General features: G+C 46.2%; 1 protein-coding gene across 4 annotated transcripts in view; it reads right to left on the bottom strand.

The window, feature by feature from the left end:
- LOC137372618 (pancreatic alpha-amylase-like) overlaps positions 1–26,131 on the bottom strand; it is a 31,397-nt gene extending 5,266 nt beyond the window's left edge. The window contains exons 1-3 of one of the 4 annotated variants that reach the window (XM_068036565.1): positions 24,852–26,131; positions 8,209–8,355; positions 5,474–5,671 (exon numbers count right to left, since the gene is read on the bottom strand). In XM_068036565.1, the coding sequence (XP_067892666.1) occupies positions 5,474–5,671; positions 8,209–8,235 (225 nt within the window). In that variant the 5' untranslated portion in view covers positions 8,236–8,355; positions 24,852–26,131. Of the gene's footprint in view, positions 1–5,473; positions 5,672–8,208; positions 8,356–12,204; positions 14,328–19,868; positions 19,945–20,252; positions 20,599–24,851 lie in introns of those variants that run through there. The other 3 variants (XM_068036564.1, XM_068036566.1, XM_068036563.1) reach the window with 3 other exon arrangements.
- Positions 26,132–26,575: the final 444 nt, after the last annotated feature.

Genomic DNA, 26,575 nt, shown 5'->3' with positions numbered 1-26,575 from the left:
TCAAGCAATTAGGAAGGCAAATGGCCTGTTGGCCTTTATTGCGAGGGCATCGGAAGAAAGAAATCAGGGGAGGCGGTGGAGTAGTGGTAATGTCACTAGACTAGTGTTCAAATGGGTTCAAATCCCACCACAGCAGATGGTGGAATTTGAATTCAATTAATAAATCTGGAATTAAAAGCTAGTCTAATGATGGCCATGAAAACATTGTCGATTGTTGTAAAAACCCATCTGGTTCACTAATGTCCTTTAGGGAAGGAAATTGCTATCCTTACCTGGTCTGGCCTACATGTGACTCCAGACCCACAGCAATGTGGTTAACTTTTAAATGGCCAAGCAAGCGACTCAGTTGTTTCAAACTGCTACAAACCCAAAGTAAAGGAATGAAACCAGTCAGACCACCCGACATCGATCCAGACACCAGAAATGGCAAACCCGGCCCTGTCGACCCTGCAAAGTCCTGCTAACTAACATCTGGGGGCTTGTGCCAAAGTTGGGAGAGCTGTCCAACAGACTAGTCAAGCAACAGCCTGACATAGTCATACTGACTGAAGCATATTTTACAGACAATGTCCCAGACACTGTCATCACCATCCCCGGGATGTCCTGTCCCACCGGCAGGACAGACCCAACAGAGGTGGCGGCATAGTGGTATACAGTCTGGAGGGAGTTACCCTGGGAATCCTCAACATTGACCCCGGACCCCATGACGTTTCATGGCAACAGGACAAACATGGGCAAGGAAAGCTCCTGCTGATTACCACCTGATTAATGCTCCCCTCCCCTCGGCTGATGAATCAGTGCTTCTCCATGTTGAACACCAAGTGGAAGAAGCACTGAGAGTAACAAGGGCACGAAATGTATTCAATGTCCATCACCCAGAGTGGCTCGGTAGCACCACAGCAGGCTGAGTCCTAAAGGACATAGCTGCTAGACTGAGTCTGCAGCAGGTGGTGAGGGAACCAACAAGAGGGAAAAACCTATTTGACCTCGTCCTCACCAATCTACCTGTCGCAGATGCATCTGTCCATGACAGTATTGGTAGGAGTCACCTCCGCACAGTCCTTGTGGAGACGAAGGTACCCACCATCATGTTGTGTGGCACTACCACTGTGCTAAACGGGATAGATTTCAAACAGATCTAGCAACTCAAAACTGGGCATCCATGAGGCACTGTGGGCTATCAGCAGCAGCAGAATTGTACTCAACCACAATCTGTAACCTCATGGCCCAGTATATCCTCCACTCTACCATTACCATCAAGACAGGGCAGTCAACCCTGGTTCACTGAAGAATGCAGGAGGGCATGCCAGGAACAGCACCAGGCATACCTGAATCCCCCACTATCAATATCCTGGCAGAGCAGGCTAGAGGGCCGAATGGCCTACTTCTGCTCCCAGTTCGTATACCTAAAAATGAGGTGTTAAGCTACAACACAGGACTACCTGCATGTCAAGCAGCAGAAGCAGCATGTGATAGACAGTGCTAAGCGATCCCACAACCAACAGAGCAGATCAAAGCTCTGCAGTCCTGCTTCATCCAGTCGTGAATTAAACAACTAACAGGAGGAGTCTCCAAAAATATCCTCATTCTCAATGATGGGGGAGCCCAGCACATCAGTGCAAAAGATAAGGCTGAAGCATTTGCAACAATCTTCAGCCAAAAGTGCGGAATGGATGATCCATCTCGGCCTCCTCCTGAGGTCCCCAGCATCACAGATGTCAGTCTTCAGCCAATCCGATTCACTCCACATGATATCAAGAAATGACTGAAGACACTGGATACTGTAAGGGTATGGACCCTGATAATATTCTGGCAATATTACTGAAGACCTGTGCTCCAGAACTTGCCGCGCCCCTAGCCAAGCTGTTCCAGTACAGCTACAACACTGGCATCTACCCGACAATGTGGAAAATTGACCAGGTATGTCCTGTATACAAAAAGCAGAACAAATCCAACCCGGCCAATTACCGCCCCATCAGTCTACTCTCAATCATCAGTAAAGTGATGGAAGGGATTGTCGACAGTGCCATCAAGCAGCACTTGCTTAGCAATAACCTGCTCATTAATGCTCAGTTTGGGTTCTGCCAGGGCCACTCAGCTCCCGACCTCATTACAGCCTTGGTTCAAACATGGACAAAAGGGCTGAACTCAAAAGGTGAGGTGAGAGTGACTGCCCTTGACATCAAGGCAGCATTTGACCGTGTATGGCATCAAGGAGCCCTAGCAAAACTGAAGTCAATGAGAATCAGGGGGAAACTCTCCGCTGGTTGAGCACAAAGGAAGATGGTTGTGGTCGTTGGAGATCAATCATCTCAGCTCTAGGACATCACTGCAGGAGTTCCTCAGGGTAGTGTCCTAGGCCCAACCATCTTCAGCTGCTTCATCAATGACCTTCCCTCCATCGTAAGGTCAGAAGTCGGGATGTTCGCTGATGATTGTAGAATGTTCAGCACCATTCGCAACTCCTCAGATACTGACGCAGCCCGCATCCAGATGCAGCAAAACCTGGACAACATCCAGGCTTGGGCTAATACGTCGCAAGTAAAATTTGCGCCACACAAGTGCCAGGCAATGACCACATCAAACAAGAGAGAATCTAACCATCTCTACTTGATGTTCAATGGCATTACCATAGCTGAATCACCCACTATCAACATCCTGGGGGTTACCATAGACCAGAAACTGAACTGGAGCAGCCACATAAATACCCTGGCTACAAGAGCAGGTCAAAGGCTGGTAATTCTATGGCAATTAACTCACCTCCTGAGTCCCCAAAGCCTGTCCACCATCTACAAGGCACAAGTCAGGAGTGTGATGGAATACTCTCCACTTGCCTGGATGGTTGCAGCTCCAACAACACTCAAGAAGCTCGACACCATCCAGGACAAAGCAGCCCGCTTGATTGGCACCCCATCTACAAACATCCACTCCCTCCACCACCGCGCACAGTGGCAGCAGTGTGCACCATCTACAAGATACACTGCAGCAATGCACCAAGGCTCCTTAGACAGCACCTTCCAAACCCGCGACCTCTACCAACTAGAAGGACAAAGGCAGCAAATACATGGGAGCACCACCATCTGCAAGTTCCCCTCCAAGTCACACACCATCCTGACTTGGAACTATATCACCGTTCCTTCAGTCACTGGGTCAAAATCCTGGAATTCCCTTCCTAACAGCACTGTGGGTGTACCTACCCCACATGGACTGCAGCAGTTCAAGAAGGCAGCTCACCACCACCTTCTAGAGGGCAATTAGGGATGGGCAATAAATGTTGGCATAGCCAGTGATGCCCACATCCCCGAACGAATAAAAGTCTTAGTACAATTGTACAGGGCTCTGGTGAGACCATATCTGGAATACTGTGCACAGTTTTCATCTCCATATCTAAGGAAAGATCTTCTTGCATTGGAGGTGGTGCAACAAAAATTCACTGAATTGGTCTCTGGGATGAGGGGACTGTCGTACGAAGAGAGTTTGAGTAAACTGGGCCTGTATTCTCCGGAGTTTAGAAGAACGAGAGGTAATCTCATTGAAACATACAGGATTCTGAAGGGGCTGGATAGGGTAGACACTGAGAGGTTGTTTCGCCCAACTGGGGAATGTGGAATGCAGGGGCACAGTCTCAGGTTAAGGAATCAATTATTTAGGACTGAGATGAAGAGAAATTACTTCACTCAAAGGGTTGTGAATCTTTGGAATTCTCAGCCCCAGAGGATATGGATGCTCATTTAAGGCTGGGATAGACAGATTTTCCATCTCTCGGAAAATGAAGGGATATGGGGCGTAGGCGTGCAAGTGGAGTGGAGGCAGATGATCAGCCATGATCTATCTTATTGAATGGTGGAGCAGGCTGGAGGGGCCGAATGGTCTACTCCTGCTCCTATTTCTTATGATCTTATGTTCTTAAACTGCCTGAAGAACAAGGCCTGCCAGTTCTTCGAAGAACTCTTTTTTTAAAGAAAACAACTGCTCTTTTCAGAGCAAATAGGCAAAAAACTGTAAAATCACCTCACTCAACCTATGTTTATTTAGGGACCTTATCACAGTATAATGTCTCAAGGTGCTTCACAGAAGCGTTTTCAGACAAAATTAGACACCGAACCACAAATAGAGAGATTAGGTCAGATGGTTGAAAGCTCGGCTAAAGAAATAGGTTTTAAGGAGCATCTGAAAGGAGGAGAGTGAGTTAGAGAGGTGGAGAGGTTTAGGGAGAGAATTCCAGAGTTTGGGGCCCAGGCAGCTGAAGGTATAGCCACTAGTGGTGGAGTGGTTAAAATCAGGGATGCTCAAGAGGTCAGAATTAGAGGAGCGCAGATCTCTCGGAGGATTGTGAGGCTGGAGGAGATTACAGAGATCGGGAGGGGCGAGGCCTTGGAGGGATTTGAAAACAAGGATGAGAATTTTAAAATAAAGGCATTGCTGGACTGGGAACCAATGTAAGTCAGAAAGCACAGGGGTGATGGTGGAGTGGGATTTGGTGTAAGTTAGGCTACAGCGAGACGATGGCATAGTGGTAATGGCAGTAAGATAATAATCCAAAGGCCCAGCCTAATCTCTGGGGTTGTGTGTTCAAATCCCACCAGGGCAGTTGGTGAAATATAAATGAAGTTATATTAAAAAAATGCAATTGAAAGCTAGTTTCAGTAATTGTGCCATGAAACTATCATTGATTGGTGAAACAATACATCTGGTTCACAAATATCCTTTAGGGAAGGAAATCTGCTGTCGTTACCTGATCTGGTCTACATGTGACTCCAAACCCACAGCAATGTGGTTGACTCTGAAATGGCCTAGCAAGACACTCAGTTGTCAAGGGCAATTAGGGATGGGCAACAAATGCTGGCCTTACCAGTGATACCCACAGTCCATGAAAGAATAAAAAAAGTGGAACAGTTTTGGTTGGACTTGAGTTTAGAGCATTGAGTTTAGAGCAGGTGGAACAAAAACATTGGATTAGTTGAGTTTAGAGGCTGCCAAAGTCTGAAGCCATCTCACTGCTTGAGTGTGTCTACCGGATTCCAATGAACACCTTCTGCCCCTCTATCCCACACACTCCCTCCACTCTGTCTTTGGCCCTGTGGCTTCCAACCATCTTAGTCCCACCCTCTGGAATTCTATAAACCCCTTTATCTTTCTCCTTCCCAACCTTTCAACAGCTTCCTCATAAACTTGACCGCTTGGGGCTTGCCTTCATTTGCTAATCCCTATTCTCTCCTCCTGCTCCGACCGCAGCTCGTCATCTGTTTTTTTACAAGGGCAAAGTGCTTTGTGGTGTTTGGGAATGTTAAAGGTGCTGGCACAGTGTAAGCTGGTGTTAATGTCAATAGTTGCTTTCCCCAGTTCACAGGGTGCAGTGTGATGAAGGATACAAGTGAGAGGGTGAATATACTGGCAGAAGCAGCTTGAATGTGTATATGCAAAACAGCGAATAAAACTGAGAGATGAGGTTAACTGCAGAGTCACTCCTTACTTGGTTGATGTCATTATAGCTGTCGATATTGCCACTTGCAGATTTGCATTTGCCATCGTTAAAATCCCAGGAAGAGTATGGAACAGCGGGAAAACTTTCGGATCCAGCATCAAAGTAGCTTCCACCTGATGAATGTGTCCCTGATCCACCTGAGGCTCCACACATGTGGTTAAACACAGCATCTGCATAGATACGCACCTGAAAGGGTTAAAAGAAAGGAGACGTATATTTCGAAAACACCTTTCACAACCTCAGGGTGTGCCGAAGCACTTTCCATCCAATGAAATGCTCTTTTTGAAGTGTAGTCACTGTTGTGACGTAGGAAATACGGCAGCCAATTTGCAGACAGCAAGATCCCACAAATAACAATGTGATAATGACCAGATAATCTGTTTAAGTGATATTAACCAAGAGATATCGGCCTCAGGACACCAGGGAGAACTCTCCTACTCTTAATGAGATCTTTTACATTGACCTCAGAGGGCAGATGAAGTGTCCATTTCATCTCTCACCCGAAAGATGACATCATTGACAATAGAGCAATCCCTCAGTACTGACCCTCTGACAGTGCAGCACTCCCTCAGTACTGACCCTCTGACAGTGCAGCACTCCCTCAGTACTGACCCTCTGACAGTGCTGCAATCCCCCAGTACTCACCCTCTGACAGTGCAGCACTCCCTCAGTACTGACCCTCTGACAGTGCAGCGCTCCCTCGGTACTGACCCTCTGACAGTGCAGCACTCCCTCAGTACTGACCCTCTGACAGTGCAGCACTCCCTCAGTACTGACCCTCTGACAGTGCTGCAATCCCCCAGTACTCACCCTCTGACAGTGCAGCACTCCCTCAGTACTGACCCTCTGACAGTGCAGCGCTCCCTCGGTACTGACCCTCTGACAGTGCAGCACTCCCTCAGTACTGACCCTCTGACAGTGCAGCACTCCCTCAGTACTGACCCTCTGACAGTGCAGCACTCCCTCGGTACTGACCCTCTGACAGTGCAGCACTCCCTCAGTACTGACCCTCTGACAGTGCAGCACTCCCTCAGTACTGACCCTCTCACAGTGCAGCACTCCCTCAGTACTGACCCTCTGACAGTGCAGCACTCCCTCGGTACTGACCCTCTGACAGTGCAGCACTCCCTCAGTACTAACCGTCTCACAGTGCATCACTCCCTCGGTACTGACCCTCTGACAGTGCATCACTCTCTCAGTACTGACCCTCTGACAGTGCAGCACTCCCTCAGTACTAACCCTCTCACAGTGCAGCACTCCCTCAGTACTGACCCTCTGACAGTGCAGCACTCCCTCGGTACTGACCCTCTGACAGTGCAGCACTCCCTCAGTACTAACCGTCTCACAGTGCATCACTCCCTCGGTACTGACCCTCTCACAGTGCATCACTCTCTCAGTACTGACCCTCCGACAGTGCAGCACTCCCTCAGTACTGACCCTCCGACAGTGCAGCGCTCTCTCAGTACTGCCCCACACTTGCAGCACTCCCTCAGTACTGACCCTCCGACAGTGCAGAACTCCCTCAGTACTGACCCTCCGACAGTGCAGCACTCCCTCAGTACTGACCCTCCGACAGTGCAGCGCTCTCTCAGTACTGCCCCACACTTCCAACACTCTCTCAGTACTGACCCTTCGACAGTGCAGCACTCTCTCAGTACTGACCCGCCGACAGTGCAGCACTTCCTCAGTACTGACCCTCCGACAGTGCAGCGCTCTCTCAGTACTGCCCCACACTTGCAGGACTCCCTCAGTACTGACCCTCCGATAGTGCAGCACTCCCTCAGTACTGACCCTCCGATAGTGCAGCACTCCCTCAGTACTGACCCTCTGACTGTGCAGCACTCTCTCAGTACTGACCCTCTGACTGTGCAGCACTCTCTCAGTACTGACCCTCTGACAGTGCGGAACTCTCTCAGTACTGACCCTCTGACAGTGCAGCACTCCCTCAGTACTGCCCACAATTGCAGCACTATGCACAGTTCTGTTTCCATATTCTAAAAAAGGCACTGAAGAAGGTGCAAAAAAGATCCACAAGGATGATGCCAGAACTATAGGGTTATAACTATCAGAAAAGATCGAATAGGCTGGGGTTTTTTTCTCTCGAAAAGTGAAGGCCGAGGGGTGAACTGTTAAAGGCCTTTAAGATGATGAAAGGGTTTGATAGGGTAGACGTAGAGAAGACGTTTCCACTTATGCAGGAGAATAGAAGGGTTTTAAACATAAGATAATCTCTAGTCAATCCAGTTGGGAATTCAGGAGAAACCTCTTTCCCCAGAGAGTGGTGAGACTGTGGAACTCACTATCACAGGGAGTGGTTGAGGTGAATAGTATCGATACATTTAAGGGGGAACTGGATAAACACATGAGGGAGAAAGGAATAGAAGGATATGCTGATAGGGTGAGAGGAAGAGAGGTGGGAGGAGGCTCATGTGGAGCATAAACGTCAGCATGGAGTAGATGGGCCGAATGGCCTGTTCCTGTGTTGTAAATACTGTGTAAAACAAGCGGGTGCTTTGGACACCTGACCATTGGCCCCACTTTAAATGGATTCGGCTACATCACTGGTAGTAACGGGGCTGTAAGCTCACCGATCCCATTCTGAGGCTGTTACCAGTCCCGTTAACCTGAGGTGAGAGCAATGAGAATCCAACCCCCTGTCACTCAGGTTGGGTTCCTGGGATAGGATTGCGTTAATTGGAAGAAGGATTATTTCATCAACTTACACCAACATCATTGCATCTTGTCACCATGTCTCGGAATTCCTCTTCATTGCCTGATCTAGAACAAAGCTTGTAGCTGATTGGCTGGTACCTCTGCCACCAAGGTCTCCATGGATCATTGAGGATAATGTGTTCATTGGGTGGAGAGATCTGTCACAAAGAATACAAGCAGAGCAGGTCCTGATGGAATTCATCATCATCAAAGCTTTCACCACACGTCCCTTACTGACTGAACATAAATACATTATTGCAGATTGTTTTCAGATCCCTCCATGGCCTTAAACCTATCTCTGTAACCTCCTCCAGCCCCTACGCTCCTCCCTATCTCTGTAACCTCCTCCAGCCCCTACGCTCCTCCCTATCTCTGGAACCTCCTCCAGCCCCTACGCTCCTCCCTATCTCTGTAACCTCCTCCAGCCCCTACACCCCTCCCTATCTCTGTAACCTCCTCCAGCCCCTACACCCCTCCCTATCTCTGTAACCTCCTCCAGCCCCTACGCTCCTCCCTATCTCTGTAACCTCCTCCAGCCCCTACGCTCCTCCCTATCTCTGTAACCTCCTCCAGCCCCTACACCCCTCCCTATCTCTGTAACCTCCTCCAGCCCCTACACCCCTCCCTATCTCTGTAACCTCCTCCAGCCCCTACGCTCCTCCCTATCTCTGTAACCTCCTCCAGCCCCTACACCCCTCCCTATCTCTGTAACCTCCTCCAGCCCCTACGCTCCTCCCTATCTCTGTACCCTCCTCCAGCCCCAACACCCCTCCCTATCTCTGTACCCTCCTCCAGCCCCAACACCCCTCCCTATCTCTGTACCCTCCTCCAGCCCCTACACCCCTCCCTATCTCTGTAACTGCCTCCAGTCCCTACACCCCTCCCTATCTCTGTACCCTCCTCCACCCCTACACCCCTCCCTATCTCTGTACCCTCCTCCAGCCCCTACACCCCTCCCTATCTCTGTAACCTCCTCCAGCCCCTACACCCCTCCCTATCTCTGTACCCTCCTCCAGCCCCTACACCCCTCCCTATCTCTGTACCCTCCACCAGCCCCTACACCCCTCCCTATCTCTATAACCGCCACAATCCCCACACCCCTCCCTATCTCTGTAACCTCCTCCAGCCCCTACACCCCTCCCTATCTCTGTTACCTCCTCCAGCCCCTACACCCCTCCCTATCTCTGGAACCTCCTCCAGCCCCTACACCCCTCCCTATCTCTGTAACCTCCTCCAGCCCCTACACCCCTCCCTATCTCTGTAACCTCCTCCAGCCCCTACATCCCTCCCTATCTCTGTAACCTCTTCCAGCCCCAACACCCCTCCCTATCTCTGTAACCTCCTCTCTTTGCTCCTCTAATTCTGGCCTCTTGAGCATCCCCGATTCCCATCGCTCCACCATTAGCGGCTGTGCCTTTAGCTGCCTGGGGCCCTAAGCTTTGGAATTCCCTCCTTTAACATCTCCGTCACTCTCTCTCTCCTTCTTTAAGATGCTCCTTAAAAACTGCCTCTTTAGCCAATCGTTTGGTCACCTGCCCTAATATCTCCTTCTGTGGCTCGGTGTCAATTTTTGTTTAGTAAATGCTCCTGGAATAAGCTTTTACTGTATCGCAGGTTAATGCAAGTTATCAGTGTGAAATTTTCAGATGCAGAAGTGATTCCATTGGGAATGGTTAAGTATGGATGCGACTCTCGTCCTGAATTTGGCCACTGGATTTTCTGGTCAGGGAAAATGGGTGGAGCTTAGTGACAGTAAACATCCGCCCACTTTTTTAATTAGGGATGGGCAACAAATGCTGGCCTTGCCAAAGATGCCCACGTCCCATGAATGAATGAATAAAAAAAATTCCCCTCCTGCATCTTTCAGTCACACAGTGTCACGTGTCTCACGTGAATCAGACTGCACGGAAGAAGGCCATTCAGCCCATTGTGCCTGTACTGACTCTGAAAGAGCTATCTAATTAGTCCCACTCCCCCCGGTTATTATTGAATCCACTTCCATTGCCCTTTTAGACACAAATGATTTTATAATAAATAACAAGCTTTATTACAGTGACTGATTTGCTCTTCCATTTATATTAAATGACATGTTCATAACAGCCTGTGGTGCCAGGCTCCAACTACCTCTGAGAATGCTCTCTGATATCAGAGAACATCACAAGTCCTGGAGTAACCAGCTCCCACCTTCCACATAGCTGCATCACTCCTAACCCTTGTGAATGCTCTGCCTTAAAGGGAACCTTTATACCATAAAGCACCCTTGGCCTGTTCTTAAGTAATATGTAGTACATTGTAGATTGTACATTTAGCTGAGGTTGCATTTTAGGTGTTTACCCAGCTTGTAGGCTTTTCAGCCTTTGCCTATGCTACAGGTTTTGTTTATGGTATGGTAAGTGCTTAGACCACCTGTTCAAACTACTGCTGAGAATTGGATGTTTTCATTCTCAGCCTCTGCATTTCCAAAATGTCTGTTCTTTACAATTGTCAAGGCAGGATTAAGATTTCCCTTTGACTCCATCAATAAACATGTTAAAAGAAAGTAATGCTGGAATAGATTGACTTTTTAAATCATTGTAAAACATCCAAACACCCGTTAAGCCATTCTCATATACTCTCTTTGCCTAGCTTATTGCCCTTTTCAGTTCACTGTTTCATAGGAACATAGGAGATAGGAGCAGGAGTTGGCCATTCGGCCCATCGAGCCTGTTCCGCCATTCAAACAGATCATGCCTGATCATCTACCTCTACACCATTTTCCCCCGCTATCCAATATCTCTTGATGTTGTTAGTATTCAGAAATCTATCTATTTCTGTCTTGAACATACTCAATGATTGAACCTCCACATCTCTCTGGGGCAGAGAACTCCACAGATTCACCACCCTCTGAGTGAAGAAATTCTTCCTCATCTCAGTCTTAAATGGCCTGCCCCTTATTCTGAGACTGTGTCCCCTTGTTCTAGACTCACCAGCCAGAGGAAACATCCTATCCACATCCAGCCTGTCACGCCCTGTAAGAACTTTGTAAGTTTCTATGAGATCACCTCTCATTCTTCAAAACTCTAGAGAATACAGGCCCATTTTCCTCAATCTCTCCTCATTAGACAATCCCGCCATCCCAGGAATCAGTCTGGTGAGCCTCCATTGCACTCCCTCTATGGCAAGGATATCCCTTCTTAGATAAGGAGACCAAAACTGTACACAATACTCCAGGTGCAGTCTCACCAGGTCTCTATACAATTGAAGCAATACATCTTTACTCCTGTACTCAAATCCCCTTGCAATAAAGGCCAACATACCATTTGCCTTCCTAATTGCTTGCTGCACCTGCATACTAGTTTTTAGTGACTCATGAACAAGGACACCCAGGTCCCTTTGGACACCAACACTTCCCAACCTCTCACCATTTACACAATACACTGCCTTTCTGTGTTTTCTACCAAGGTGAATCACTTCACACTTATTCACATTATATCCCATCCGCCATTTTCTTGCCCATTCACTTAGCCTGCCAAATCCCCTTGAAGCCACCTTGCATCCTCTTCACAACTTAGGTTCCCTCCTAGTTTTGTGTCATCAGCAAATTTGGAAATATTACAATTGGTCCCCATATCAAAATCACTTCTATAGATTGTAAACAGCTGTGGCCCAAACACTGATCCTTGCGGTACCCCACTAGTAACAGCCTGCCAATTACCTTCAATCTGTGCCCCCTGGTTATTGACTCTCCTGCCACTGGAGATAACTCTACTACTCTTTAAAAACTCCTCATGATTCTGAACACCACGATTAAATCTCCCCTTGACCTTCTCTGCTCTAAGGAGAATAATCCCAGCTTTTCCAGTCTCTCCACAAAACTAATGTCGCTCCATCCCTGGAACCATCGTGGTAAATCTCCCCCTGACCTTCTCTGTTCCAAGGGGAACAATCCCAGGTTCTGTAATTGCTTCACTTTACACTGGAGAAAGGCAATGAGAAGGATTGGAAAAACAATGGACACCAACAGCTACCTGAACACCCCCAAATCCATTAGGGGCCAAGTAACGTTCACATTCATCTGCAATATCCGTCCAGCGCCATTCAAATAAATGGACGATTGATGTCCGGCCAGGCAGCATGTAGGGGTCATACTGCGCCAAACATCCTCCGAGAAATGCCAGCAGAAGCAGGACCTTCATCTTCACTGCAGGGTTGGATGGAGGTGCTCAGAAGCTCACAATTTATACTCTTTCATGATGTTTGCACAGATACTTAATAATCATAATCAGAATTTTCCAGGTAACAGATAATAATTATAAACAAAATGGTATTGACAAAGTGAGTGCAGCTGGACAATAACCAAGACTGTCCCACGTCCCACTCCAGTTTACTTTGACTGACTGCCCAATGTACTGAGCAATGATTAATCAACAAAGTAAAATTTTAGACCAACAAATAGTGGTCATTCACCTGAACACTTGTTCATAAAGAATTACATAGAATTTACAGTGCAGAAACAGGCCATTCAGCCCAACTAGCCCATGCTGATGTTTATGCTCCACATGAGCCTCCTCTCACCCTCTCCATCTCACCCTATCAGCAGATCCTTCTATTCCTTTCTCCCTCGTGTGTTTATCCAGCTTTCCCCTTAAATGTATCGATACGATTCACCTCAACCACTCCCTGTGGTAGTGAGTTCCACATTCTCACCACTCTCTGGGTAAAGACGGTTCTCCTGAACTGGATTAATTAATGACTCTCTTATATTTATGGCCCCTAGTTCTGGTCTCCCTCCAAGTGGAGACATCTTCTCAATGTCTACCTTTACAATCCCTTTCAAAACTTTAAAGGACTCTATCAGTTCACCCCTCAGCCTTCTCTTTTCTACAGAAAAGAGCCCCAATCTGTTCATCCTTTTCTGATAAGTATAACCTCTCAGTTCTAGCATCATCCTTGCACATTGTATTTACACTTTCTCTGGTGCCTCCATATCCTTTTTATAATATGGAGAAGAGAGCTGTTCACAGTGCTCTGAGATCTAACCAAGTTTCGATACAAATTTAATGTAATTTCTGTGCTTTTCAACTCCATTCCTCAAGAAATGAATCCCATTGCTTTTTGTTCTTTTATTAGTAACCAGCATTGTTATTTTTAATGACTTATATATTCGCACTTCTTTTACAAAATTAGCCACTCCAGCTGATGGAATTGGTGATACCATGCAAATAACATGGTCAATATGACCTTTGACATTTCACCTCTCACTCACAGAAACAGAGCAACTAGTTATTTTGATTGGAACAATGGATCACCCACCTCACCAATACTGAACACAATGAGAGCGTAGTGGTGTCTGGGCCATTTTTAAAACCTCTATGGAGTCTCCATTGAGTCTTTTTCCCAGATAAATAACTGTATTGACACCAATTCCAGAAATGATGGAAAGATGGATGTAGGGCAGAGAACTGGAGAGTTGCTAATATTAAAACATCATCTTTATGAATGGGAACAGAGCTAATTAGATAAGAAGATGAGAACAAGGAGCAGGAGTAGGCCACCCAACTCCTCGAGTCAGCTCTGCCAGTCAATTTGATCATGGCTGATCTGATCTTGGCCTCAACTCCACTTTCTCACCTGTTCCGCATAACCCTTGACTCCCCTACGCCAGTTAGCTTAACATCTGAACTGGGAAGAACTTTAGTTATTAATTAAAGCTGAAATGGCCCTGTATCTGGGTAAAGAGAAAATAGTTAGAGGGAACCAGCACAGATTTCGAAAGGCACCATTGTATTTGATAAACCTCACAGAACTCTTTGAGGGGTAGCAGAGAGGGTGGATGTAGTGTACATGGACTTTAGAAATCATTTGACAAATTACCACACCTGAGATTATTGGAGAACATTAGGGAATGTAAAATTAGGGAGAGGATAGCAAACTGGATTTGATGGGTTTTTTCAAATGATCTCTTTAAGTTTTTTATGATCCTTTTAAGCTAAGGCTAAATCGCAAAGCATCACTGTTAACCTTGCTCAAATCATGTCAAAAGTAAGTGTTTGTGAAATGTACTGAGTGTGCAGCAGTGGGCTTGAGAAAACAATTGTTTAAACTAATCAAGTAAGAGACAAGGTATGGTTGTGGTTGTTGGAGGTCAATCATCTGAGCTCCAGGACATCAGTGCAGGAGTTCCTCAGGGTAGTGTCCTAGGCCCAACCATCTTCAGCTGCTTCATCAATGACTTCCCTTGAGACATAAGGTAAGAAGTGGGGATGTTCACTAATGATTGCACAATGTTCAGCACCATTCGCGACCCCTCAGATACCAAAGCAGTCCGTGTAGAAATGCAACAAGAGCTGGACAATATCCAGGCTTGGGCTGATAAGTGGCAAGTAACATTCGCACCACACAAGTGCCAGGCAATGACCATCTCCAACAAGAGAGAATCTAACCATCTCCCCTTGACATTCAATGGCATTACCATCGCTGAATCCCCCACTATCAACAGTCTGGGGGTTACCATTGACCAGAAACTGAACTGGAGTAGCCATATAAATACCATGGCTACAAGAGCAGGTCAGAGGCTAGGAATCCTGAGGCGAGTAACTCACCTCCTGACTCCCCAAAGCCTGTCCACCATCTACAAGGCACAAGTCAGGAGTATGATGGAATACTCTCCACTTGCCTGGATGGGTGCAGCTCCAACATCACTCAAGAAGCTTGACACCATCCAGGACAAAGCAGCCCGCTTGATTGGCACCCCATCCACAAACATTCACTCCCTCCACCACTGACGCACAGTGTCAGCAGTGTGTACCATCTACAAAATACACTGCAGCAATGCACCAAGGCTCTTTAGACAGCACCTTCCAAACCCACGACCTCTACCACCTAGAAGGACAAGGGCAGCAGATGCATGGGAACACCACATGTTCCCCTCCAAGTCACACACCATCCTGACTTGGAACTATATCACCATTCCTTCACTGTTGCTGAGTCAAAATCCTGGAACTCCCTTCCTAACAGCACTGTGGGTGTACCTACCCCACATGGACTGCAGCGGTTCAAGAAGGCAGCTCACCACCGCCTCCTCAAGGGAAATTAGGGATGGGCAATAAATGCTGGCCTGGCCAGCAACGCCCACATCCCATGAATGAATAAAAAAAATGTTGGAACATGAGCAAATATGGTATGAAAGGGCCTTGAAAGGAAGGATAAAGAAGGACGCTAAAAGACATTGGGAGCACAGTTGGAAGAGGCACAGAAGAAGAGGCCGATGAAGGCATTGCCTGTGCTATGACGACTCGGGAAGCAAGAACCAAAGATTGTTAAAGGACAAAGAACAAAGAAAATTACAGCACAGGAACAGGCCCTTCGGCCCTCCAAGCCTGCGCCGATCCAGGTCCTCTATCTAAACATGACGCCTATTTTCTAAGGGTCTGTATCTCTTTACTTCCTTCCCATTCATGTATCTGTCTAGATACATCTTAAAAGACGCTATCGTGCCCGCGTCTACCACCTCCGCTGGCAACGCGTTCCAGGCACCCACCACCCTCTGCGTAAAGAACTTTCCACGCATATCCCCCCTAAACTTTTCCCCTTTCACTTTGAACCCGTGACCCCTAGTATTTGAATCCCCCACTCTGGGAAAAAGCTTCTTGCTATCCACCCTGTCTATACCTCTCATGATCTTGTGCACCTCAATCAGGTCCCCCCTCAACCTCCGTCTTTCTAATGAAAATAATCCTAATCTGCTCAACCTCTCTTCATAGCTAGCGCCCTCCATACCAGGCAACATCCCGGTGAACCTCCTCTGCGCCCTCTCCAAAACATCTACATCCTTTTGGTAATGTGGCGACCAGAACTGCACGCAGTATTCCAAATGTGGCCGAACCAAAGTCCTATACAACTGTAACATGACCTGCCAACTCTTGTACTCAATACCCCGTCCGATGAAGGAAAGCATGCCGTATGCCTTCTTGACCACTCTATTGACCTGCATTGCCACCTTCAGGGAACAATGGACCTGAACACCCAATCTCTCTGCACATCAATTTTCCCCAGGACTTTTCCATTTACTGTATAGTTCACTCTTGAATTGGATCTTCCAAAATGCATCACCTCGCATTTGCCCTGATTGAACTCCATCTGCCATTTCTCTGCCCAACTCTCCAATCTATCTATATTCTGCTGTATTCTCTGACAGTCCCCTTCACTATCTGCTACTCCACCAATCTTAGTGTCGTCTGCAAACTTGCTAATCAGACCACCTATACTTTCCTCCAAATCATTAATGTATATCACAAACAACAGTGGTCCCAGCACGGATCCCTGTGGAACACCACTGGTTACACGTCTCCATTTTGAGAAACTCCCTTCCACTGCTACTCTCTGTCTCCTGTTGCCCAGCCAGTTATTTATCCATCTAGCTAGTACACCTTGGACCCCATGCGCCTTCACTTTCTCCATCAGCCTACCATGGGGAACCTTATCAAACGCCTTACTGAAGTCCATGTATATGACATCTACAGCCCTTCCCTCATCAATCAACGTTGTCACTTCCTCAAAGAATTCTATTAAGTTGGTAAGACATGACCTTCCCTGCACAAAACCATGTTGCCTATCACTGATAAGCCCATTTTCTTCCAAATGGGAATAGATCCTATCCCTCAGTAACTTCTCCAGCAGCTTCCCTACCACTGACGTCAGGCTCATCGGTCTATAATTACCTGGATTATCCCTGCTACCCTTCTTAAACAAGGGGACAACATTAGCAATTCTCCAGTCCTCCGGGACCTCACCCGTGTTTAAGGATGCTGCAAAGATATCTGTTAAGGCCCCAGCTATTTCTTCTCTCGCTTCCCACACAAACCTGGGCTAGATCCCATCCGGACCTGGGGACTTGTCCACCTTAATGCCTTTTAGAATACCCAACACTTCCTCCCTCCTTATGCCGACTTGACCTAGAGTAATCAAACATCTGTCCCTAACCTCAACATCCGTCATGTCCCTCTCCTCGGTGAATACCGATGCAAAGTACTCGTTTAGAATCTCACCCATTTTCTCTGACTCCACGCATAACTTTCCTCCTTTGTCCTTGAGTGGGCCAATCCTTTCTCTAGTTACCCTCTTGCTCCTTATATATGAATAAAAGGCTTTGGGATTTTCTTTAACCCTGTTTGCTAAAGATATTTCATGACCCCTTTTAGCCCTCTTAATTCCTCGTTTCAGATTGGTCCTACATTCCCGATATTCTTTCAAAGCTTCGTCTTTCTTCAGCCGCCTAGACCTTATGTATGCTTCCTTTTTCATCTTAGCTAGTCTCACAATTTCACCTGTCATCCATGGTTCCCTAATCTTGCCATTTCTATCCCTCATTTTCACAGGAACATGTCTCTCCTGCACGCTAATCAACCTCTCTTTAAAAGCCTCCCACATATCAAATGTGGATTTACTTTCAAACAGCTGCTCCCAATCTACATTCCCCAGCTCCTGCTGTATTTTGGTATAGTTGGCCTTCCCCCAATTTAGCACTCTTCCTTTAGGACCACTCTCGTCTTTGTCCATGAGTATTTTAAAGCTTACGGAATTGTGATCACTATTCCCAAAGTAGTCCCCTACTGAAACTTCAACCACCTGGCCGGGCTCATTCCCCAACACCAGGTCCAGTATGGCCCCTTCCCGAGTTGGACTATTTACATACTGCTTTAGAAAACCCTCCTGGATGCTCCTGACAAATTCTGCTCCATCTAGACCTCTAACGCTAAGTGAATCCCAGTCAATGTTGGGAAAATTAAAATCTCCTATCACCACCACCCTGTTGCTCCTACATCTTTCCATAATCTGTTTACATATTTGTACCTCTATCTCACGCTCGCTGTTGGGAGGCCTGTAATACAGCCCCAACATTGTTACCGCACCCTTCCTATTTCTGAGTTCTGCCCATATTGCCTCACTGCTCGAGTCCTCCATAGTGCCCTCCTTCAGCACAGCTGTGATATCCTCTTTGACCAGTAATGCAACTCCTCCACCCCTTTTACCTCCCTCTCTATCCCGCCTGAAGCATCGATATCCTGGGATATTTAGTTGCCAATCATGCCCTTCCCTCAACCAAGTCTCAGTAATAGCAATAACATCATACTCCCAGGTACTAATCCAAGCCCTAAGTTCATCTGCCTTACCTACTACACTTCTTGCATTAAAACAAATGCACCTCAGACCACCAGTCCCTTTACATTCATCATCTGCTCCCTGTCTACTCTTTCCCTTAGTCACGCTGACTTCATTATCTAGTTCCTTACAGGCTTTAGTTACTACCTCCTTACTGTCCACTGACCTCCTCATTTGGTTCCCATCCCCCTGCCACATTAGTTTAAACCCTCCCCAACAGCGTTAGCAAAAGCACCCCCAAGGACATTGGTTCCAGTCCGGCCCAGGTGTAGACCGTCCAAGTTGTAATAGTCCCACCTCCCCCAGAACCGGTCCCAATGTCCCAAAAATCTGAACCCCTCCTTCCTGCACCATCTCTCAAGCCACGCATTCATCCTGACTATTCTTTCATTTCTACTCTGATTATCACGTGGCACTGGTAGCAATCCTGAGATTACTACCTCTGAGGTCCTACTTTTTAACTTGGCTCCTAACTCCCTAAATTCTGCTTGTAGGACCTCATCCCGTTTTTCACCTATATCATTAGTGCCGATGTGCACAACGACATCTGGCTGTTCACCCTCCCCCTTCAGAATGTTCTGCAGCCGATCTGAGACATCCCTGACCCGTGCACCTGGGAGGCAACATACCATTCGGGAGTCTCGTTTTCGACCACAGAACTGCCTATCTACTCCGCTTACAATCGAATCCCCGATGACTATAGCCCTTCCACTCTTTTTCCCGCCCTTCCGAACAGCAGAGCCAGCCACGGTGCCATGAACCTGGCTACTGCTGCCTTCCCCTGGTGAGCCATCTCCCTCAACAGTATCCAAAACGGTATACCTGTTGTGGAGGGAGATGACCGCAGGGGACACCTGCGCTGCCTTCCTGCTCTTTCTCTGCCTTTTGGTCACCCATTCCCTTTCTCCCTCAGCAATCCTAATCTGCGGTGTGACCAATTCGCTAAACGTGCTATCCACGACCTCCTCAGCATCGCGGATGCTCCAAAGTGAGTCCATCCGCAGCTCCAGAGCCGTCATGCGGTCTAACAAGAGCTGCAGCTGGACACACTTCCTGCACGTGAAGGAGTCAGGGACATCAGCCATGTCCCTGAGCTCCCACATTGAGCAAGAGGAGCATAACACGGGTCTGAGATCTCCTGCCATTTTTAATCTTAAGCTTAAGTTAGTCTTAACTTAGATAAATGAAAAAGGAACAAAAAGTTTTATACCAATCACACGATAAAAGAAAAAGAGAAATAGAAAAAGCCTTACCTTATCTACACACCACCGAGTCCTTTTTTTTGGTTAGAGGAGGAGGGCGGGTGGGAGACACTACAGATGTAGTGTCTCGGGTTCACAAACGGCCCAAATATATAGGGTTTTACTTACCCAGCAGCCCCCTGGTCTCCGCCAAAAACAAAAGGAAATTAAATTTACTTTAAACTGACCTTCCCAGCTGATCACTCCCTCGCACTCTCTGCTCCCGAAAAAGCTGCTGCAATGAAAGGCAAGTTATTTTAAACGGCCCAAATATATAGGGTTTTACTTACCCAGCAGCCCCCTGGTCTCCGCCGAAAACGAAAGGAAATTAAGTTTACTTTGAAACTGACCTTCCCAGCTGCTCACTCGCTCGCACTCTCTGCTCCCGAATAAGCTGCTGCAATGAAAGGCAAGTTATTTTAAACGGCCCAAATATATAGGGTTTTACTTACCCAGCAGCCCCCTGGTCTCCGCCGAAAACGAAAGGAAATTAAGTTTACTTTGAAACTGACCTTCCCAGCTGCTCACTCGCTCGCACTCTCTGCTCCCGAATAAGCTGCTGCAATGAAAGCTGTTGTTAATATCTGCCATTGTTATGTATTGCATTATTACTTAATAAATCTGATTTACTGGATTAAAAGTTGTGATTTGAGTGAGAGCTCAGATCCAATTACCTGATCTTCCTTTGGATCCGGGGAGGGAAAACCAGTCAATGGGGGCAATGGGATTTGATCCATTAACCAGGGGTTTAGGTGCTGGAGGCTTAATATTGTTACCGTAAGGAGTTAGTTAGAAAATAAGAAAAACAGTACTTAGTTGTTTTGTGAGAAAATGGATAACAGTTGTAGTACGGAGGGAGTACAAGTCCTCCTGTCGGAATGTTTGACTCAGATGGTCTCAGATGGTCAGGTCCCGTTTGAGTAAATTGTCGCGTTTATTCAGAAATGCGTCGATCAGAAGAAATTAAAAGCCAATAAAAGTCTCAGGTTATTGAGTTACACTGCCGTTCATTGTGTGCAGGGGAATGATGAAATTGTAAATGAGAAAAATCAATATATTGATGGACTGATTAAACAAAAAGATGAGGAAATCCAAACTTTAACTAAATGCATTCAGGAACTTGAAGCTGAAAATACATGGGCAGCCGCTGTGACTCAGCTGCAGTGTTGCAGCAATCCAGGCCGTAGTGCTTTTCAATCTCTAGACAAATCGCCAACTCCGGTCAGTTGAACAACGGAATTCTATATTAAAGCAGCAATTGGATGATACCCGAGGTGCATCTTCGAGATGAACTGTTAACCCTTCTGACTGATGGGTCACCTTCCTGGAACTATCTGTTTCCCTTCGCGGTCTCAGCCCAGACCAACACAAAGTGGTTATCATGCAGAGACTAGCCGTTCCAGTTTCAAATACGGCTCTGAGGATGAACAGATTTAAGCGGCTTGGGGTTCTGATCATGCACAAGCTGTGGAAGCTTTGAAACAAGCTGTTATCTAAGCTACCTGTCTGATCACTCAGGACCCCTCCCAGCCGTTTCACCTTGAAGTTTCTTCAACCGAAGCAAGCCTTACCTCCGGACTGAATCAGCCAGCGGGAGATTGTCTGCAGCTGACTGTATGCACATCCCATATTCTCCAAGGGGCAGAGCACACCTATCCCACCTGTGAGCATCATTTTCTCACCACCTGCTGTGCCATCAAACATTTTACGTACAATGTGGAGCTGCAGAAAGTCATTCTTCACACACCCCACACGACACTGAACTTTTCACTCAAACCTGGGGATTCCCTCATCTCTTCGCAAAGCCTTAGCAAATGGACTTTCTCCAGCGAGTCCTTGATGTGTCACCCAGGCAAACCACCCTCCTTCCACTCATGATAGCCTATGAGGTGATCCTCACAAGTGCCCCCTCCCGCTCATCAATTTCATCAGAATTCACCCATTTCAGATGTTCAGGTGTATGTTGTTGGCTCCTCGTATCATGTAAATGGCTCTCCTAAGACTGGCTGTGCCGTCGTTACGCCTGATCAGACACTCAGATATAAATTACATCATCACTGCTCCCAATATGTTCAAATTCTCCATCTGGCCATCTGCCAAACTGCCACTCAGGACGTGGCTACACCATAAACACTGTCCTAGCCCTTCCCTTATACCACAAGAATTCCTTCTAGTCATTGGATGGAAAGCCTTTAGTACATCAAACACTGCTCAGTCTGTTGTGAACAGCCCTATGTTAGAGGTCTGTCCGTGCCACATTGGGGAGGTGGCCGCCCAGAAACATGACGGGTCTGCCCATACTCACGGTAACACTGCTGCTGTCGCGGCCGCTAAGGAAACCGCTGTATCCTGTGATATGCCAGCCCACCTTGATCAATGGTCCTGGTGTGCCGGTTTCTCCAGTGTGTTCTGAGCCTGATTTAGCTGACTTACAATGGACCCATCCCCCTTTTTGCACTGTCCTGGCATGGTGAACAGGGACAGCCTTTACAAGAACACAACAACACAGAAATAGGAGCAGGAGTAGACCATATGGCCCATCGAGCCTGCTCTGCCATTCAATACGATCATGGCTGATCGTAGGATTCAACTCCACTTTCCCGCTTCCTCGTCATATGCCTTGATTCCCTGAGAGACCAAAAATCTATCTATCCCAGCCTTAAATATATTCAATGATGGAGCATCCACAACCCTTTGGGGTAGAGAATTCCAAAGATTCACAATTCTTTGAGTGAAGTAATTTCTCCTCATCTCAGTCCTGAATGATCGGCCTCTTATCCTGAGACCGTGTCCCCGTGTTCTAGATTCCCTGACCAGTGAGAACAATCTCTCAGTGTCTACCCTATCAAACCCTTTAGAATCTTATATGTTTCAATCAGATCACCTCTCATTCTTCTAAACTCCAGAGAATATAGACCCAATTTACTTAACCTGTCATCATAGGACAACCCCCTCACCCCTGGGACCAATTTAGTGAATCTTCGCTGCACTGCCGCTGGTGCAAGTATATCCTTTCTTAAATGTGGAGACCAAAACTGCACAGTACTCCAAATGTGGTCTCAACAAAACCCTGTACAATTGTAGCTATACTTCCTTCTTACTGTACTCCAAACCTCTTGCAATAAAGGCCAACATGCCATTTGCCTTCCTAATTGCTTGCTGTACCTGCATGTTAACTTTCCGCATTCCTTGTACAAGCACACCCAAGTCTCCTTGAGCACCAACACTTACAAGTTGCACACCTTGTAAAAAAATATTCTGCTCTTCTGTTCTTACAACCAAAGTGCATAACTTCACACTTCCCCACATTATACTCCATCTGCCATCTTGTTGCTCACTCACTTAATCTGTCTCTATCTCTTAGCAGCCTTTCATACCTTTCCACCTACCTTTGTATCATCAGCAAACTTAGATACATTACTCTCTGTCTCTTCATCTAAGTCATTAATATAGATTGTAAATAGCTGAGGCCCCAACACTGATCCTTGTGACACCCCACTATTCACTGCCTGTCAACTTGAAAATGCTCCATTTATGCCCATTCATTGCTTCCTGTCTGTTAACCAATCCTCTATCCACGCTAATATATTACCCCAACACCATGAGCCCTTATCTTGCCTATTAATCTTTTTTGTGGCACCTTAACCAATGTTTTTTGAAAATCCAGGTATACTACATCTACTGGTTCCCCTTTATCTACCCCACATCCTCAAGAACCTCTAACAAATTTGTCAAACAGGATTTCCCTTCAGTAAAACCATATTGACTTGTTCTAATCATACTGTGCTTTTCTAAATGAATTATTAAGACTTCCTTAATAATAGATTCCAGCATTTTCCCAATGACTGATGTTAGGCTAACTGGCCTGTAGTTCCCTGTTTTCTCTCTCCCCCTTTTTTGAAAAACAGTATAACATTTTCCAACTTCTAATCTGACGGGACCATTCCCAACTCTAAGGAATTTTGGAAAATCATAGCTAGCGCATCCACTATATCTGCAGCTATCTCTTTTAGAACCCTAGGATGTAGGCCTAGCCAGCAACGCCCACATCCCATCAACAAATAAAAAAAAATCAGATCCTGGAGATTTGTCAGACGTTAGTCTCTTAAGTTTCTCCAATACTTTTTCTCTGCTGATATAAATTTCCTTAATTTCCTCAATCATTTTAACCTGTGTATTTCTGGTATGGAACTTGTGTCTTCTACTGTGAAGACAGACAGAAAATATTTGTTCAATGCCTCTGCCATTTCCTCATTCCCCATGATAATTTCTCCTGTCTCTGCTTCCAAAGGACCAACGTTTACTTTAGCTACTCTCTTCCTTTTGATATGCCTATAAAAGCTCTTACAATTTGTTTTTATGTAACTGGCTAGTTTACTCTCATATTCTCTATTTTCCTTTTTTATCAACTTTTTGGTGGCCCTTTGCTGTTTCTAAAACACTCCCCGAGCTGCACACACCATGCACGCCTCCAGAACCAACCACCACCACAGGGTCCCTGGACCCACATTCAGATTGATTTTATTGGACAACTCACTAAATCCCAGGGCAACTAAATGTACGTTTTGGCTATTATCAATCAATTTATTAAATGCATCGAGGCCTTTCCCTGCAAATCTAATACTGCGCTTACTGCTGCTAAAATCCTCATGAGTGAGGTGTTCTGTAGGTGGGGACTACCACTAGAAGAAGATAGTCATCAGGGATCATATTTTACCGGCAACATATTTGCAGAATTGCAAAATCTATTGGATATTAAACACAATCTACACATGTTGCACCATCCTTAATCGGCAGGGAACACAGACAGAGGGAACAGGACATTGAGAAATATGTTGAATAAACTGTGTGCAATAGACCCTGTTCAATGGGTTAACTTATTACCTATTTGCTTCATGGCACTACCATCCCTACCATCCATTGAGAATATAGGTATGGGATGTAAGATCTGGGGTTTGCTTTAATTCAATTGTCAGACTTGGGTCAATTACAATTACAGTCTAAATTGGGAGAGCAGATCTAAAAGGGACTTACAGCTCAGACAAGCTACAAAACCACACGGGTACTTTCACAAGCTTCACAGACATTATTATGTTTTCCACAATACACACTAAATGGTGATACTTGGCAAAGGGCAGTAGTGAGCAGTTGTGTTCACAATGGGAAACCAGTCCTCAACCTCAGGTTAACTGCGATGCCTTGTCTCTTGATTAAAGTCTGTATACTGTCTTCATTTAGATGATGTGCGCTTTTGGTGTCTTAGAAATTCTTACTTTATAAACCTTCCCCAGCTTGGTTCTGTGCCATATTAGGTAAAACCCTGTTTCTGTTCATCTGATTGGTCAGTCATTAACTAACTGCCCTTCCATGATGGTACTTCGAGCCTTGTTTAGGTCATTGTCATTCAGGGGGGCTCCAGATTCATATAAAAGCAAAATACTGCGGATGCTGGCAATCTGAAATAAAAACAGAAAGTGCAGGAAAAATTCAGCAGGTCTGGCAGCCTCTGTGGAGAGAGAAGCAGAGTTAACGTTTCAGGCTAGTGACCCTTCATCAGACCCTTCTTGGCTCCAGATTCCTGTTTCCTTGCTGTATTTCATCAACAATGACCACTTAATGAGAGTGATATGCACTTGTCCTGTTTCACAATTATTTGGCTCGACATGTTTAGTCTTTACTCGTTAAAAAGCTAACAGTCCCCCTGGGATTATCCACATTCTAACAACTTTTAAACAAAGGATCTTTACATGGTCTGAATTAGTCCTTTCCATTGCTTCTTGACATGTCATGACTTGTACAGAACTCTAGCTAACATTCAACTGAGCTTATCCTTCATGTTTTTGTGGTCATGTTACAATTTTAACTGAATTACTTAAGGATATGACAACTAAGTTTTAACATTACTACGATAAAATAAACTCAATCCTACAGGGAATCTAACCTGTCCAATTAAGAGAGGAACCTTCTGTTTTACCCCTGCGTTAGCCGTTAGAATGGGGGGAATCTACAACCACCAACACGTAAACATCACTTTTAGGGATTGATTTGAAGGAATGATTGCGTCAATATGTGAGCAGATTTGGTGATGACATCTTTCCATTGCCTGAACACCTGACAGAACTCCTACAAAGCACCGATGCCTCCAATCAACACTTTTATATCCTTCAGCAGCAGAAAGAGAAGGTTAAAGAAGAAATTCCTGATGTAGGAGATGATAGTCATTGATGGGACATTGAACTGAATATTGAGATCCCTCCTTGGATTAGGATAATTTCACATGTATTAGCAGTAGTTAGAGTCATAGAGTCATAGAGTTATACAGCACAGAAACAGGCCCTTCAGCCAGTAGTGTCCATTCCGGCCGTCAAGCACCGATCTATTCGAATCCCATTTTCCAGCACTTGGCCCGTAGCCTTGTATGCTATGGTGTTTCAAGTGCTCATCTAAATACTTCTTAAATGTTGTGAGGGTTCCTGCCTCTACCACCCCTTCAGGCAGTGTGTTCCAGATGCCAACCACCCTCTGGTGAATAAGTTTTTCCTCAAATCCCCTCTAAACCTCCTGCCCCTTACCTTTAATCTATGCCCCCTGGTTATTGACCCCTCCGCTAAGGGAAAAGGTTTCTTCCTATCTGATCTATCAATGCCCCTCATAATTTTGTATACCTCAATCATGTCCCCCCTCAGCCTTCTCTGCTCTAAGGAAAGCAACCCGAGCCTATCCAGTCTCTTTTCATAGCTGAAATGCTCCAGCCCAGGCAACATCCTGGTGAATCTCCTCTGCACCCTCTCCAGATAACTCCCCAGGGCCTGATGGGATTTAGCCCAGAATACTGAGGGAGGCAAGGGAAGAAATTGCTGGGGCCTTGACAGAAATCTTTGCATCCTCATTGGCTGCAGGTGAGGTCCCAGAGGACTGGAGAATAGCCAATGTTGTTCCTTTGTTTAAGAAGGGTGGTAAGGATAATCCAGGAAATTATAGGCCGGTGAGCTTTACG

This window comes from Heterodontus francisci, chromosome 8 (genome assembly GCF_036365525.1).
Source record: "Heterodontus francisci isolate sHetFra1 chromosome 8, sHetFra1.hap1, whole genome shotgun sequence".
In the NCBI taxonomy this organism is placed as follows: domain Eukaryota; kingdom Metazoa; phylum Chordata; class Chondrichthyes; order Heterodontiformes; family Heterodontidae; genus Heterodontus; species Heterodontus francisci.
The sequence above is the reverse complement of the archived record's forward strand: the minus strand, read 5'-3'. Positions and strand labels throughout refer to the sequence as shown.